The sequence below is a fragment of the Schistocerca cancellata genome, chromosome 2 (assembly GCF_023864275.1).
Source record: "Schistocerca cancellata isolate TAMUIC-IGC-003103 chromosome 2, iqSchCanc2.1, whole genome shotgun sequence".
In the NCBI taxonomy this organism is placed as follows: Eukaryota; Metazoa; Arthropoda; class Insecta; order Orthoptera; family Acrididae; genus Schistocerca; species Schistocerca cancellata.
Genome location: NC_064627.1, coordinates 518,342,280 through 518,359,746, shown reverse-complemented (window position 1 = coordinate 518,359,746; position 17,467 = coordinate 518,342,280). Strand labels below are relative to the sequence as shown.

Genomic DNA, 17,467 nt, shown 5'->3' with positions numbered 1-17,467 from the left:
TGTTTCTATACCAATCAATACTGATTTATTATCATTTGAGTACACACAAAAAATGTGAACTGTTCATTTACATAAAATCAGAAACATTACAAATTGTCAAATCAACAGAGATAATTTTTGGTATGACATGAAAGATGACATCAATACTGTAATGTGTTTCCAAAGTTTAAACTGTGCTGCTGGGATTTATCACTGAGATACTGTTTACAGGTTACAATAAAATGTCTGCAAATGTGATCACTTAGGCACAATGCTGGTGTGATTCATACTATACAAAAACATAGTCACTAACGACATACAAACAAACATTTAGTGTATGATTAAAAACTTACATAAGAGTTAAGTCTTTTAAAACATTCTTATACAAACCACACATGCAGTGTACTTACAGGATAAATTCACTAGAGTGAGGAAAATGTACATCTTTTTATTTTAAGATATGCCTAGGGCACTGTGAAAAACAAAAGCATTTTATTGGAATACTTTACAGTACAACCTTATGCACTGTCAAGATAACAGCCTTGACCAATTACAAAATTCCAGGTGAAATAGCATTTTACAAGTGTTTTATCACAGTAAACACACAGTGTACTGCCTATACAAATCAGTTTATCAGTCTGGGAATGTTGTAAATAATCTTGAAGCAATATTTCAGTTTTCTTCCACTTAAGACTCACAGAAATAAAAATGTTTATTCAAAATCTCATTTGGTAAGGCCCAGTATAGGCACCCTTCAATTTTCCTCTCATACGGCGTCCACGTGCTGCAGTGCGAGGAAAAACAGCTCCGCGAACACCTTCTCCACGCATCATCATTGATGCCCGCCCTGCAACAAAAATCCCATCCCGTAATTCTGAAGAAACACACAGCATTTTCTTAGGCTCTACATTTTTAAACTGCAAAAGACAGTTTTGAGACAACTATTAAATCATTTTTCATAAATGAACTTCTAAATAACGTACTAAAACTTTGCGTTTATTTTCCTACCAAACAAAAAGTAATTTTATCAAGAAACAAACTGTGCTAAAAGCACAGAGTTCAATTTACTTCTTGAAAGATTAAATACTATTTGAGGGACACACTTGCTAGTATGGCAACATACTTTCATTCATGAATGTCAATTAATATAGAATTTTGTGGAAGTGCTTCATGTGTGAAAAGTTATTTATTGTGCAAAGGTAATTAATTATGCTGTGTGGGTTCACAGAACAGTTACTTTCTGATGCTATTTCTTAGCATGAGCCACTCCAGCTTGAAAATGACAGTGACATTCACATATGCACTAACAGAATAAAAAAGAGGCAAGATTTGAGTTTGTCATCCCTTTAAGGTTGATATCATCAGAAACTAAGCACACGTTAGGAATAGATGAGGAAAGGGGATGTGCCTTTGTTTGGAATGGACCATTCTAGAATTTATCTTAAGTAATTCCAGAAAATTATGAAAAACCTAAATCTGGATGGTTGGATGAGGGTTTGAGCACCTCTCCTCCAAAATGTAACTCAAAGACCATAATACTAACAGACGGAATGACAGTCTTAACTACCACCGATTGAATCCACTTTTGGCTCAGAAAAACGTGAAGTACAGAAATGTCTAGTAGACAGCCTAAATACGGTTAAAAGCTGATTAGTGTAACTATTCTTTGACTATGTGTCCCTTACCATATGAGGTATGTAAATAAAGTACTGAGAAAGACAGCATAGTGTTCAATCTGGCAATGCTGGTGACACTGGACTTGGAGGGGAGGCAGGTGGACATGTGATAAGTGCACACTGAACCATACTAGTGACATGCTGGTTGTCTGTATTGCTTCTTTTAGTGAAGAAGATTTTGTTTATGCATTCTGACAATGGGTGACACGAATACAAAGCAATGGTGTGCGATCAGATTTGGCTACAGACTTTGATGCAGTGAAAATGGAAATTTTTGCAAAGCTTCGGCAGGCCTACAGAAACAGTGTTTTTTCAAGGTCCCACGCATTTTGGTGGGTTAAGACATTAGCAGAAGGAAGGCAGTCAACTGAACATGAACCTTGCAGCGAAAAATCTTCAGTTTCAAGAACTGGTAGAAATGTTGACAGAGTATGGGATCTTGACCATACAGATCATCAGCTGATAGCCCGAATAATTCGGGCAGAAGTGAATTTGAGTCACACCACCATTCATCAGAGACAAAATATCAAATACCATTGGGTGTTGCATCACAACAATGTGTCTTGGCTCACAGTAATTTCAGTAAACCTGTTTTTGGCCTACGAACATTTCTGTGGTTCTTCAGCACCCTTATTCACTTGACGTAAGTCCTTGCAACTTTTTTCGCTTTCTGAGATTGAAAACACAACATATGTTGTTTAGGGGCCCTGGATAACATTTAAATGGCTGTAACCAACCAGCTGAAGGTTATTCCGGTATCCGAGTTCCAGCAGTGTTACGACGAGTGGATGAACTACTTTTTATGCCTCATATACTAACTGTATGGTACTAGTAAGGAATTAATTATGTACATATATGACTTGTATATGGCTAAAAATATTTACAGAATGTGAATATCTGTTTGTATGTGGTATGAAATGGAGACAGGTGCAACATGAGGGCACCCAACTGTATGGTAGGTGGACTGAGGCAATTCTTTGCTTAATTCAAAGAGATAAGGAAAGGGCAAGAAAATGCTCTAGCAGAAAGAGGATAGATAATCTCATCAGGATGGAGATGGGTGCATAAAGCTGAAGACCATAGTGCATTGAAAAGTCTACAAGAGGCCCCTTGCCATCATTAGGAATCAAATGGCTACTACTGATGCTGCTGATTACATGAACTACTCATGGATGTTATTAAAAGAATGACCATGACTTCTTATTAAAGAAACAAACTCCAAAAGTTGAAATATAGACAAGGAGTAATGCTCTGAACCTGTGAGTTACATACCAGCATAATAGGAGCATTATTTTACCACCATTCCGTTTCTTTAAGTCATCAAACTGTCTGTTTCAGTCTAAATTAATGTGAAAACTTCTTACATAAACTGTATGGTGGCTGCAGACTAACTTGCATTCTCTCTCATAGCATACATTGTTTCAGTTCCTGTTTACAAAACCAACTGCTCAACACCTTCACTATGAATTTTCATATGTGTGTCAATTCCTAAAGGACCAAACTGCTGAGGTCATCGATCCCTAGACTTTAACACTACTTAAACTAACTTACGCTAATGACAACACACACCCCCATGCCCAAGGGAGGACTCTTAACGTCCGGCGGGAGGGACCGCACAGTCCATGACATGGCGCCTCTAACCACATGGCCACTCCACTCGACACACCTTCACTATAGAACGAGTGGTTATCTTTCTCCATATCACTGTTAATATGACATCGGCCTCACATTATAGTGTAACTATAGATTATGGAACTAAATCCAAGTATGGGACAATATTTTCACACTTGCACTGTCTACTTAAAAGAATTTCACCTTTCTTCACCTACATGCATACTTCGCAAGCCACCATAATGGGTGCAACAGAACGTATGTCGTACCACTACTAGGCATTTCTCTTCCTGTTCTACTTGCCAACAGAGCAAGGCCAGCACTAATTTCTCTAGTCTTCATTGTCCTTACACAAAATGTATGTTGGTGGCAGTAAGACTGTTCTGCAGTCCACTTCAAATACCGGATGTCTAAATTGTCTCAATAGTGTTCATCAAAAAGAACACAGCCTTCCCTACATGCATTCCTGAACCATCTCCAAAATACTTGCGAGCTGATCAGACCTACTGGTAACAAATCTAGCAGTCCACTTGTGAATCAAGGCAGTCAGATCGATGCAGTATTTCTCAATTTCAGAAAAGCATTTGACCGGGTATCACACCTACACTTCTTATCAAAAGTGCAATCTTATCAAATGTGCAGACAAAATAAGGGGCTGGAATGAGAATCTCTTTGTAGAGATAATTCAGCATGTTATTTTGGATGGAGAGTCATCGACAAATGTAGAAGTAGCTTTGGGACTGCCCCAGGGAAGTGTGTTGGGTCCCTTGGTGTTCATGTTGTACATTAATGATCTTGTAGACAATATTAACAGTAACATCAGACTTTTCGTAGATGATGCAGTTATCCACAACAAAGTATAGTCCGAACAAAACTGTGCAAATATTCAGGAAGACTTCGATAAGATTCCAAAGTGGTGCAATGACTGGCACCTTGCTTTAAATGTTCAAAAATGTAAAATTGTGCACTTCACAAAATGACAAAATGTAGTATCCTATGAAAATAAAATTAGAGAGTCACAGTTGGAATCTGTAAACTTATACAAATGTTTGGGTGTTACACTTAGTGGGGACATGAATTGCAATGATCACATGGGCTGTCATGGGTAGAGCAGATAGCAGATTTCAGTTATGGTGTATTACTATGGAAAAGCAGTCAGTCTACTAACGAGATTGCTTACAAGTCACTGCAAGCCACCCTGGAGCATTGCTCAAGTGTGTGGAACTTGTACCAAATAGACTAGCAGGGGATTTTGAACATATATGGAGCAGTGATACATGAATGGTCACAGGTATGTATTACTTGAAAGATAAAGTCACTGAGATGTTGGAAGAACTGAAATGGCAAACACTTTAAGATAGATGGAAACAATCCCGACAAAATCTATTGACAAAGTTGCAAGAAACGGCTTTAAATGATGACTAGAGTTGTACTACAAACCACTACATATTGCTCCCATAGAAACCGTGAGAGTAAGTTTAGGTTAATTAAAGCATGGGCAGAGGCATTTAAACAATCTTTTTCCTGTGCTCCATACTTGAATGGAACGGAAAAAGTCCTACTAATTGGTACAGTGGCACACCCCCTCTGCCATGCACTTCATAGTGGTTCGCTGTGTGTAGATGTAGATGTAGGTGTAGGTGTAGAAGCTGACTATTCGCTTTCCCCTTCCCCATGACAACCCTTACAAGCTTGTTCCATTTTGTATCACTCTTCAATGTTACACCTCGACATTTTATCAATGTGATTGTGGCAAGCAGCACACAACTAATGCTGTATTCAAACATTATGGGAATTTTCTACATCCAGGCCAGCTGCCATTCGTCACACCAACCAGAAATTTTGTCGAAGTCATCTTCTGTCCTCCTGTAGTCACTCACCAACGACACTTTCCCACATATCACAGCAACAGCCACAGATTGCTGCTCACCCTGTCTGTCCGATCATTTATGTACATCGAGAATAATAGTGGTCCTACCACCTTCCCTTACACTTCCTTGTCTCTGGTGAAAATTTGCTGTTGAGGACAACATACTGGGTTCAATTACTTAAGAAGTCTTTGAGCTGTACATATATCTGGGAACCTATTCTATACGCTCGTACCTTTGTCATGTCTAGTCGGACATCACGTCAAATGTTTTTCAGAAATCTAGGAATATGGAATCTGTCTGTTGCCCTTCATCCGGAGTTTGCGGGATATCATATGAGAAAAGGGCAAGCTGAGTTTCGCAATAGTTTTTTCTGTTTATAGTTATGCTTTTAACTGCAGGTAATTATTGTCTAGAAAACTAAAGGAACAAAAACGTAAGTCTACAGCAGAATACGAGTAAATCCTTGCACTTGTTTTACTTTTGACACATTCACATTTGTAAGAACATAACAAAGGGTAAAAACAGCACAAACTAAATGATGTTCACAATGGATGGCTCTAAAATTTTAGTGAACCATTTCAAATCACATACTGTGAATCTTGCCCTTAACACTTATACATCAGTCGAGAGAGAGAGAGAGAGAGAGAGAGAGAGAGAGAGAGAGAGAGAGAGAGAGAGCAATGTAGAACAAGGAAGTGGGGAAAATAAAAACTAAAAAAAAAAAATCAAGCAAATAAACAATCTTTGTTCTACTTTATTGTTAGTGATATTTGAATAAAACAGCCTTGGAAACAAAGAATATATTTAACAAATTTAGAAAATCTGCTACTTATTCTACACATTTATTAACAAATATACAACACAAGTCTGACAAAGACATATTGGCAAAAAAGATAAGGCAGTTTTGGCTCATTTTATAAAAAAGGACTGTGTATATCTGAATTTCTTGAAGACATGATATATCAATACATAAAATTCAATGAAAAATAAGAAGTTCACGCACACACACCTACCTCTTAACAGAAATGCCTTATCAGTTACATGGCTAACAGTGTTACAGCTGCATATTTTACTAAATTTATAAAAGTTTTAAAAAAGTTTTTAATGTTTCACTTTATCGTTTTCATAAGCAAAGCATTCTTCAACATTTCAATGCCAGTCTTTCCAGCTGCATTTTTAAAAAAATCTGATGAAAATCACTTCGTTCTGATTTTTCAAAATTACATGTACAAATGAGGTTACTAGTGCAAGATGTTAAGAATCATGAACTTTTGCGTGAATGTATACTGTATCACACATTTTCTCAAGGAGCCACTTGCTACAGCAGAGAAATTCAACAATAACCTGTGATATGATAGGAAGTATTCCTTCTGGTATACACATAAAAGCATCAGTCTTTTGCTAAAACTGGTAACTTCTCATAAAACTTTCATTATTATTTTTCATGTGGCAGAATAAAATACAATTAAATTTCATTTGTGAAAAAAAGAAAATTAGGAAGGTCAGAAAAAGTATATATGTACTCATTGTGCACCTCAGTTAAATTGTCAGCAACTGCTTAACCCCAAGTGTGCACCAGCCTCCGTTACTAAAAATTGTCAATAAATGATAACTGATGCAGTATCATTATACACCATGGCTCTACTATAGAACTATGTAACATTATCTTCACCTCTTGGCGAAGTATGCTGCAAACTGGAGCCAGGCTCACTCCAAACAATAGGTGTGTGCCGTGCACTGGAACCCGCTACGCCTCGAGCTCTGCCTCTGACTGAACTGCGGAACTGCCTTGTGACACGCCGAGTGGCCTCTTGGCTGCCACTCTCGCTGGTAGTGCTACTACTGCCTGATGGTTGCTCTGAAGCTTCCGCTTCCCGTCCCTCCTCTGTTGCTGTACGCGCCGATTCAGTAGCTGCGCTTTCACCGGAGCTGACACCTGTTAACAGATGGGTGTAACTCCTCACTTTAGAATCCAAGAGTTCAAGAAATAATAGAATGAAATAATGAAAGATACAATGACAAATTTTATCATGTGACAAATGAGGAAAGCAATAAGCCATACAGAACTGTAGTGCATTAAATGCAATTAAGTAGAATAAGTATGAGAAAAACTGTTTAAACGTGGTATTATAAGCTGCTAAGCTCTGGACGAAACTAAAGTAGTGACAGGACAGATCACCACTGGCCTAAAAAAACTACTGAGCATCAGACATACATTTGAAAAAATGCAGTTTCTACAGAGAGTGTCTGTTGTTTTAGGTAAAGTAAAGCATGCATTAAGCACGCACCTCGGGAGTTGAAAAATTCAAAGGCTCAATGACAACTTTTACATCTAATAATGGAAAACTGAGGCTGAAATACAACAATACAAAATGGGGTAGACTGCTACTTGTCACACAAGAAAGGTGTTGAATGGCAGACAGGCACATTGAAAGAGGACTTTATATACAGGGTGTACATAAAGTCTGGGAACACTTTCAATTATTTATTGCACAAGAACTAAACATTGTATAAATATCATACATATGCCATTTTGAAGAGAAACCCTGGAAGTTTTTCAAATCACTAATCGCAACACTTTCCCGCGACCTGTTAGAAATAGGTTCGGTTTAGCAGCTGCCAGAGAGCGCAAGATAACGGGTGTCACCGCTCTTGCGCAGCTATGACGACGCAGGAAATCCGATGCGTAGTTGGTGCCCATGGTAAGCCACACACAATGACTGAACATATTTGATTTAGTGGCTCATGGTATAACAAAATAATGTGTAATTTGAAATGCGTATGTGATGGAAAATTATTTGGAGTTAATAAATAGTGATTTAAGTGAACTGAGTGAAGCAATTTCATAGTGGAAGGAATATTACTCATTGTAGTCAATGTTTACTAGCCAACAAGCTTCACAACTATAATCAGAAAGACAATCATCATATCATCTCAGCTGTAATGGAGGTCAATAGTTTTACAATGAATGTCATAGGAAAATGAGGGGGAGGGGGGCATGTTTACACTGGAACATTGTTAAAAAAATTTCTCCACAAATTAGTTGAGATTTTCAGTACTTAGTGGATATCAAGCCAATGGTGAGAGAATCAGACACCAACTATCATGGGATAATACTGGTCGATATCAGATTGTTAGTGACAGAGATATTTAAAGCACACTTGAAATAAGGTGGTATTTGACAGCTAGGAGGGTGCTCCCACCACCAATACACCAATGAGAGCCTTACACTGTCAGCTAAACTGTACTGGCACTGCTGCTGTGTAAACCGTTGTGCCTGCTACTTGTCAAGTAGGTATTTTTCCACATGTGAACATTACATTATGTCTCTTTCCAGGAAAATCTTAACTCTGGTCCTAATTATTTGTTTGTTTGTTGGTTAGTTTCATGTTCCATGGATTATTTTGCACGATAAATAGTAATGATGTGCGATGAGACATTTTACATTCACATCACAAATTAATTTGTAAATGTGGCTACATGCTGACATCCGTAAGTTTATTTTTATTTATTTATTTAATATACAGATGTGAGTTAGTAATGCCTACCCACCACATTTTACACATTACAATAATAAAAATTCTTGTACGGATTATAAGGAGCTGTCAAGAAGAAACTTTTTCAGTTCACTTTCAAATTTTACTTTGCTGTCTGTCAGACATTGTATATCACTGAAAAGTAATCAAAAGTTAAGAAATGAATTTTTTTACCTACTTAGAGTTGCTACAGAGTGAATTACAAGTGAATTTTTATGTGATTTTGGTGGAGTTTTTCAACTTCATATTTGTTATGAGCGAAATACTGTCAAAAATGATAAATAAATGTAGTTTTCTGAACCCTATAAACAGCAAATACAATGCACAACTTTGGAAAGATCCCTTTCTGAGAGAAGTAATTCAATAATCAAAAGGGTGACAAAGTTCTTCGGTGGGTTCACTAGTTTTTGTGATAAGACGTTATAAGGTTCCCCCGACATGAAAATTACACCCTTCTTCTAGTTCCTACCCAAAATTAAGAAGAAACTGAGACACCGAGATCAAAAACGGGACATATCATTTTTGGGGTGTATGAGCTAACACTGCAGTAGTTATTTTCACAAGAATCTTAATCTGCTTGTTCTAAAATGAGATGTGTTCAGTGATTTTTCCCCCTGTCTAAACCAGAGATAAAATTTAATTTCATGCAGAAAGAGGACTTGTCACAGAGACCAGCCCCTATACTGCACGAAAGAACCTGGTGTGATGGCAATGCTGTAGTGGGATTTCAAAATGGTTTTGTTGATGGAATCATCAGATGAGTTCGGAGACAATTTACATAAATTTAGAAGAAAGAACAATGCACTAAATTGTGGAAGTGAAATTTGGTTATACAAAGGAAGCTAATGGGTTTGGAACACACCAACTGGAAAGGAAATATTGTTCCTAAAGGGAAAATAGATGCAGATTAAAGGTAAACAGTCATACAATGTTTGTACATAATATAATAGTATAAGGAAGTTGCTTACAAATATTATAACAAAAGGCGATTATAAATTCCTTTAAGCTACACAAATTTTCAATTTATTTTTAAGTTTTAATGCAGGAAACTGGTAAAAGTGTGTTATTTGCTGAAGTATACAGGTTAATCGTATGCTAATATCTGTTTACAGATGAAAACACAAATGTTTTTGAGAAGTTCTCAGCTGCTGAGAAGGAACTACTATTTTTGACAGAATTGTTCTCAGCTGCTGAAGGAATATTTTTGACAGAATTCAACAATGTGCCCAACAAAGATGAACAGGATGGGTACGTCAGTGGCCACATTCTTCCCTTTACACAGTAACCAAAGCAACCACACCCGAATTCCATTACCAATCATGGAAGGACAGCAGACTATTATTATTAGGTAACTGGCATAATACCAATATTACTTTATTAACTATTTCATTCTCAAACTATGCAACTCACTGATTCAATTTTTGAAAAATAATTAAAACAAAATAACATAAATATGTGAGTTATGGCCAAAGACCCTACATTTCTGCACTTGTTAGATTATTTCAGGATTTCACTTTATATATGTCACTAACATTCCAGTAAAGTATATGTTCAGCTCATGTCAAAAAAAATTATTAATACCCATTAGTTCATTCGTGTTGCACCAGCACAACACCATAAGGTCGATGGTAAACGAATCGATTTTATAGGGTTACAGTATTATGAATATACTTCCAGTATTATGGTAATACAAATCAATTACCTAATTTTTAATTCTGCGTGTTACAGTTAGCTTCAAGGAAGCTATGGTACGCAAGAAAGTTTTTACTGCACTCCATAGCATAACAAAACACTGAGAGAAAGCTTTTATTGCACTCCATACCATAACAAAATGCTGAGTGGAGAGACCGTGCCATCTACTTTGTGGAAGAATGACTTTGCCATATGATGGTCATGGTAGAAACAAAAACCATTATTCAGTTCCAGAAAATACTAATGTCACGAAAGCACAATTCACAAACTCTTTTCAGTAATGGTAACACATTATGGACATTGTGGTAGGAAGAAAAGATACCTCTCAAATACTTTATCCGTGAAGACCATGTACGATTACTTTCTTGGAAAAATGTGGTTCCAAAATTTACATAATTTACAGGTCTCAAGGCAATACTACTCATCAAGGATTGTTAAAAAAACTATCGTTATTTTTACGATTGTTTCAGTACAAATTGAAGAGGCAGAGAGGCAGGAATATCAGGAATGATCACATTTGATTTCATGCACAACGTGCCTATTCCAGACATACCAGTAACTGGTATTTTTTATTTGCAGCAGCAATGGGTATTTATATTTGTTATTTGTATATTTTCTAATAACAAGCTTTCCTCTACATGTACATGTACAATGAAGTAAATGGGGGAGTCCTACTGCAGTGGCTCCTCTCCACGTTTCCTACTGAAATATGTAGCCTCTAGTGTGAAAACTTTGTATGCATTTTCAAAAGCCTGAACAGAACAGAACAGGAATTCCACAATGGTTCAATTTTGGAAGACTTCAGTTCATAGTGGTAGATTTTCCAATGTTTTCCATGTGTCCACACCATGGGTTTTCCGACAATGCTTATGATACGGATTTTGCAAGTCTGGTATTATGAAAAAGGACAAAAGATACACTGCATACTCCCCACTAATTGTTCACGGTACTGCAGAAAGCAATGAAACTCATGCACGTTGAACTGTACGCACAAGTCACATTTCTTGACTATCAGAAATATATAGATCAATTTTTAAGAAATATGTAACCGTGGAAGGAGAAAAATGGGCGTTACACAATACAAAATATTTGAGTACACCGTTTAGTCAAAATGTATGTCTGTTTCATGAAATAGCAGTGGAATGGTGAAACATGAATTTCCTCTGGTTAAAAGCGGGATAGTCCTCATTTTCATAGTGTGCCAAGAGCATACACAGATGTCATTCCTCTGAAACCTGAGAAACTACAGGATGTTACAAGCAATACTGGCGCACTCTCTTTGCAGTTCCGTGAGTATTTTGATAATATTCTAAGGAAATGTCCCATTAATAAAGTGACTGGTGGAGAGCAAGATGACAAATCTGGAAGTGAAGTCTGGCACAGTGATTACGAGAAAACAAGTTTATGAACATAACTGTCTGTGAAAAGAGAGAGGATTTTTTATTAAGTAAAAAATGTGGAAATGACTCTCCCATGTTACAAGCCACAGCACTAAAGAGGACATTAGTTCTCAGTATATTGTCTATTTTGATATGTATTGTTTAATTATGAATGTTTATACAACTAATAGGAACGTGTATGAACATGTTGGAATGATTAAAAAGAATATTTTGCATGAAAATATACCATTTTTTTCGTTACATGGTATTTATGATAAAATGAGTATTGTTTAAATCAAAAAAGGGATATGTCGGTAATTTCCTAATACCACTTCCTATTATTTTTCCTTTATTCTATGAGTACTGATTTTGGTATAAGATTGCATTCTTCCTGATGAGCATGTGGGAGTATATATAAAGTGTAAGAATAACATTATTCAAGGTTATATATACACTTAAAAACAAGCACTGTAGTGTCTGCCAGCAGATGGCACTTGCTATGACATGTCACACTTTCACGCTCCAAGCAGCGTGCGTAATAACCATATACCGCATGTTGCCACCAGTGGAATTGCACCTTTAGAGACAACTGACCACTCCGTGTTCTCAATACACCATGTGATGGGATATGAAGTGATTGTTAAACATTCCATATAGTAAATATATCTAAAAACAAAGATGACGAGACTTACCAAACAAAAGCGCTGGCAGGTCGATAGAGACACAAACATACACACAAAATTCAAGCTTTCGCAACAAATGGTTGCTTCGTCAGGAAAGAGGGAAGAAGAGGGAAAGACGAAAGGATGTGGGTTCTAAGGGAGAGGGTAAGGAGTCATTCCAATCCCGGGAGCGGAAAGACTTACCTTAGGGGGAAAAAAGGGCAGGTATACACTCGCACACACACACATATCCATCCACATATACACAGACACAAGCAGACATTTGTAAAGGCAAAGAGTTTGGGCAGAGATGTCAGTCGAGGCGGAAGTACAGAGGCAAAGATGTTGTTGAAAGACAGGTGAGGTATGAGCGGCGGCAAATTGAAATTAGAAATTAGCGGAGATTGAGGCCTGGCGGATAGCGAGAAGAGACGATATGCTGAAGGGTAAGTTCCCATCTCCGGAGTTCTGACAGGTTCGTGTTAGTGGGAAGTATCCAGATAACCCGGATGGTGTAACACTGTGCCAAGATGTGCTGGCCGTGCACCAAGGCATGTTTAGCCACAGGGTGATCCTCATTACCAACAAACAATGTCTGCCTGTGGCCATTCATGCGAATGGACAGTTTGTTGCTGGTCATTCCCACATACAAGGCTTCACAGTGGAGGCAGGTCAGTTGGTAAATCACGTGGGTGCTTTAACACGTGGCTCTGCCTTTGATCGTGTACACCTTCCGGGTTACAGGACTGGAGTAGGTGGTGGTGGGAGGGTGCATGGGACAGGTTTTACACCGGGGACGGTTACAAGGGTAGGAGCCAGAGGGTAGGGAAGGTGGTTTGGGGATTTCATAGGCATGAACTAAGAGGCAAACAAATCTGCTCCAGTCCAGAATCCTTGAACCATTACACCAATAACCTGAAAACAGCTTTCGCATCCCGTAACTACCCTCCCGACCTGGTACAGAAGCAAATAACCAAAGCCACTTCCTCATCTCCTCAAACCCGGAACCTCCCACAGAAGAACCCTAAAAGTGCCCCACTTGTGACAGGATACTTTCCGGGACTGGATCAGACTCTGAATGTGGCTCTCCAGCAGGCTTACGACTTCCTCAAATCCTGCCCTGAAATGAGATCCATCCTTCATGAAATCCTCCCCACTCCACCAAGAGTGTCTTTCCGCCGTCCACCTAACCTTCTTAACCTCTTAGTTCATCCCTATGAAATCCCCAAACCACCTTCCCTACCCTCTGGCTCCTACCCTTGTAACCGCCCCCGGTGTAAAACCTGTCCCATGCACCCTCCCACCACCACCTACTCCAGTCCTGTAACCCGGAAGGTGTACACGATCAAAGGCAGAGCCACGTGTGAAAGCACCCACGTGATTTACCAACTGACCTGCCTACACTGTGAAGCCTTCTATGTGGGAATGACCAGCAACAAACTATCCATTCACATGAATGGACACAGGCAGACAGTGTTTGTTGGTAATGAGGATCACCCTGTGGCTAAACATGCCTTGGTGCACAGCTAGCACATCTTGGCACTGTGTTACACCGTCCTGGTTATCTGGATGCTTCCCACTAACACCAACCTGTCAGAACTCCGGAGATGGGAACTTGCCCTCCAGCATATCCTCTCTTCTCGTTATCCGCCAGGCCTCAATCTCCGCTAATTTCAATTTGCCGCCGCTCATACCTCACCTGTCTTTCAACAACATCTTTGCCTCTGTACTTCCGCCTCGACTGACATCTCTGCCCAAACTCTTTGCCTTTACAAATGTCTGCTTGTGTCTGTGTACATGCGGATGGATATGTGTGTGTGTGCGCAAGTGTATACCTGTCCTTTTTTCCCCCTAAGGTAAGTCTTTCCGCTCCCGGGATTGGAACGACTCCTTACCCTCTCCCTTAGAACCCACATCCTTTCGTCTTCCCTCTCCTTCCCTCTTTCCTGACGAAGCAACCGTTTGTTGCGAAAGCTTGAATTTTGTGTGTATGTTTGTGTGTCTATCGACCTGCCAGCACTTTTGTTTGGCAAGTCTTATCATCTTTGTTTTTAGATATATTTTTCCCACGTGGAATGTTTCCCTCTATTATATTCCATATAGTAATGCCTTTATGAGAAAGTCAATGAGAGAATCAAGTCATAACTTGGTTGCTAATTATCACCAGTTATGAATATCATAAATTCATATATGCACAAACACACTGGCTCAAACTGCCATGTACATCTGTTGCCCAATTTTAATACATGTCAGTGTTTAATTATACTCTGCAGTAATTTTGCACATGGACAGCTTGCTTCAGTGCCATAGTAGTCAGTTTATGTGGTATAAAATGAACCTTCATGATCCACACCAATAGTGATACTGAGTTTCATGGAAACAATTATTGTGAGGCTCCTTCCTTCTTTCTTTGTGTTGCTGAACTATGGTAACTGAGACATAGGAACTGTCTGAATGTTAACAGATCATATGCCCTGCACATGTGTAAATTCTAATTCTTTCCTAACCATCCATTATTAGAGAGCCTTAGATGATGTCTTGAGAACAAGAAACTTGTATTCTTTACGAAAATATTCATTATAATTATAACAGAACATTTCAGACTTCATTTTTGATGTTTTCAAAAATTGCCAATCAGTGTAAGTTCTCTGCCATGCACCTCATGATGGTTTGCAGAGTGAGCACTCTTTAGGTAGACTCAATTCTCACGTCTGATTATCCGCACCTAGATAATTGGGAATCTGGTGTACATCAAAACACAGTTCCAAATGACAGAAAAAGTATCAAAGGTGACAGAAATTCTCCCAGAACATACAACCATTTTGGCAAAATATAGCATGGATATAACCAAATTTGGAAAGAATGAGAAACAATATTAGACTTGGCTTAACTTAGTTTTTAAGAAGGGATTATCAAAAATTAGGTAAGAACTATGTTCTGGTCAGATGTTTGTTCTGTCTGATAAAACAAGTCACAAATTAAAAATTGGGCTTATTTGCTAAGAGTAGTCATGAAATGTATCTGTATTTCTTCATAAGCAAACCAAAATATTTTATTTACAATGCTTACCATGATCAACTTCTTCCATCACATCTGAGCCACCCTGATCTTGATCTTCACTTTCTATTTGCTCCAGATCTGGTTCTTCAAGTTCTGAAACAAACCATACAGCATTAATTCAATTAAATATCCCAAAACGGTTTAAATTTCTTAAATAGTGTTAAAATTGGTCTCTTCTCTCCAGAGAACTTAATAAAAAGAGAAACGGTAATGAAAGCATGATGTTAACATGTATGCTCTTAGTAATAGATTTGTTACTTAACGTGTATAACTATACTCTGTTCATCATAAGAATAAACCTGATGTAAAGAAACACACATGCAATGATTGGTCAGCAGCCTCAGCTCGTGAGGAGGACAAGGAGGAGGAGGAAATGTGGACTTTTTGGTGGCTTGTGATTCTGTTGCCGATTGCCTTGCTAGCAACATAGCAGTACTGAAATATACCGTATTCCTTGAAGTCCGATATGGAAGGAGTTCAGAGATTACCAGATGACTAATACCTTCAGTGGGTTCAATATTTAACTACATGGTGAAATCCCAGCAGAACACTTTTAAGCTGCACATTGCTGATGCAGAAAAATTACCTTTCTTTAAGTAAGGAATTTTCATCACTCTTGCTTTGAATTACAGTACTATGTTAGCTAAGTTCGAAGGCATATTATGTTTTCCGTCACATCACCTAAGAAGCATTTCACTTGAGTTTTACCATTATTTTCTTGTGTTCAAAAATTAAATGACATTCAAGACTATATTGTTCTCTGTTCGTTTCTTTTTACATCCTTACTACAACTGTTTACACCACTACAGGCTAGTTGGGCCAGGTGGCTGGCCAGTGCTGTCCAAGTTATATGCACCAATAAAGCGGTTATCCAGTATTATCGTGAATCTATGTATGCATAACGCAAGCATAAAATGTATCCTCATTATCGTACTTGATTGTACTCTACACAGCTTGGCTTCCATTCCACCTGAAGCAAAATCCTATGAGATTCCAGCAAACATGAATGAATACATAATGTAATGTTTACATGAGGTTTATTCTTATGATGAACGGAGTAAAAATGGTAATAATACGTAACAATAATGGCAATTCATGGATGGAAAATACATAAAATAAGGGAAAGGCAACCACTTACCTAGAGAGGGCTGGTTTGTGGTGCACAGAAACACATAATAGAAAAACGGAACACTAGCTTTCAAGCTATTGTTCTATTCCTAGTGAAAGTACACACAACAACACAGACAACCAAATGTACATGATTGCAGTTGCAGCAAGTCTTGCTGCTACCTTGAGAGTATGTCTGTGTAGTTGTGTGAGAATCTGTGAACTCTCCTAGAAAAACAGAAAGGGCTCAAAAGACAGGCTTAACTGTTTTCTATTATGTGTTTCTGTGTGCCACGCACCCGTCCCCTGTATTTAAATTGTTGTCTTTCTCTTATTTTACGTATAAATACTATTGCCATACTGCAAGTGGCAGCTAATGTCACCACCTCAACAATATATTCCTCGCGGCATTTTATACGAACACCTTTTGACAACTTGCCTCTGTAGCTGAGGTTACTAACGCACATGTGTGTGATTATTCTTGACTCTGAGGCAAGCCAGTTTGAATCCCGGTAGTGGACGAAATTTTCACTATCAGTGGCAAGGCGAGGCGAGGTAGTGGGGTAAAGTTCCTTATCATCAGTCTTTGCGTCAGGGCTTGTGACACTGTTGATGGTGATATGTCTGTTGGATGGAGACATTAATCTTAGCAGCCCCCTTGGTACTATTCACAAGAAGTAGGCTACGTTCAGACCCTGGGGTTCACTCTCCCCTTTCAGCCATAACACTGTACGCTCATCACAGTAATCTACATGACATAGATACATACTTAAAGCTTCATGACAGGTTGCAGGAAGGCTAAGGCAAACCACCTCCATCAGGACCTTAAGCAGCACCTGCATCTGCTCCCCTTCTCTCATATCATGAATGTAGGACTCTTCAGTATTCTCTTTT

At 38.4% G+C, this 17,467-nt stretch overlaps 1 protein-coding gene across 2 annotated transcripts in view; it reads right to left on the bottom strand.

Annotated features, from left to right (window-relative positions):
• Positions 1 to 454: 454 nt before the first annotated feature.
• Positions 455 to 17,467, bottom strand: part of LOC126162069 (nucleoprotein TPR-like) — a 280,494-nt gene continuing 263,481 nt past the window's right edge. For both annotated transcript variants that reach the window (XM_049918330.1, XM_049918331.1), the window contains exons 34-36: positions 15,476 to 15,559; positions 6,810 to 7,073; positions 455 to 826 (exon numbers count right to left, since the gene is read on the bottom strand). In XM_049918330.1, coding sequence (XP_049774287.1) covers positions 696 to 826; positions 6,810 to 7,073; positions 15,476 to 15,559 — 479 coding nt within the window. In that variant the 3' untranslated portion in view covers positions 455 to 695. The remainder of the gene's footprint in view (positions 827 to 6,809; positions 7,074 to 15,475; positions 15,560 to 17,467) is intronic.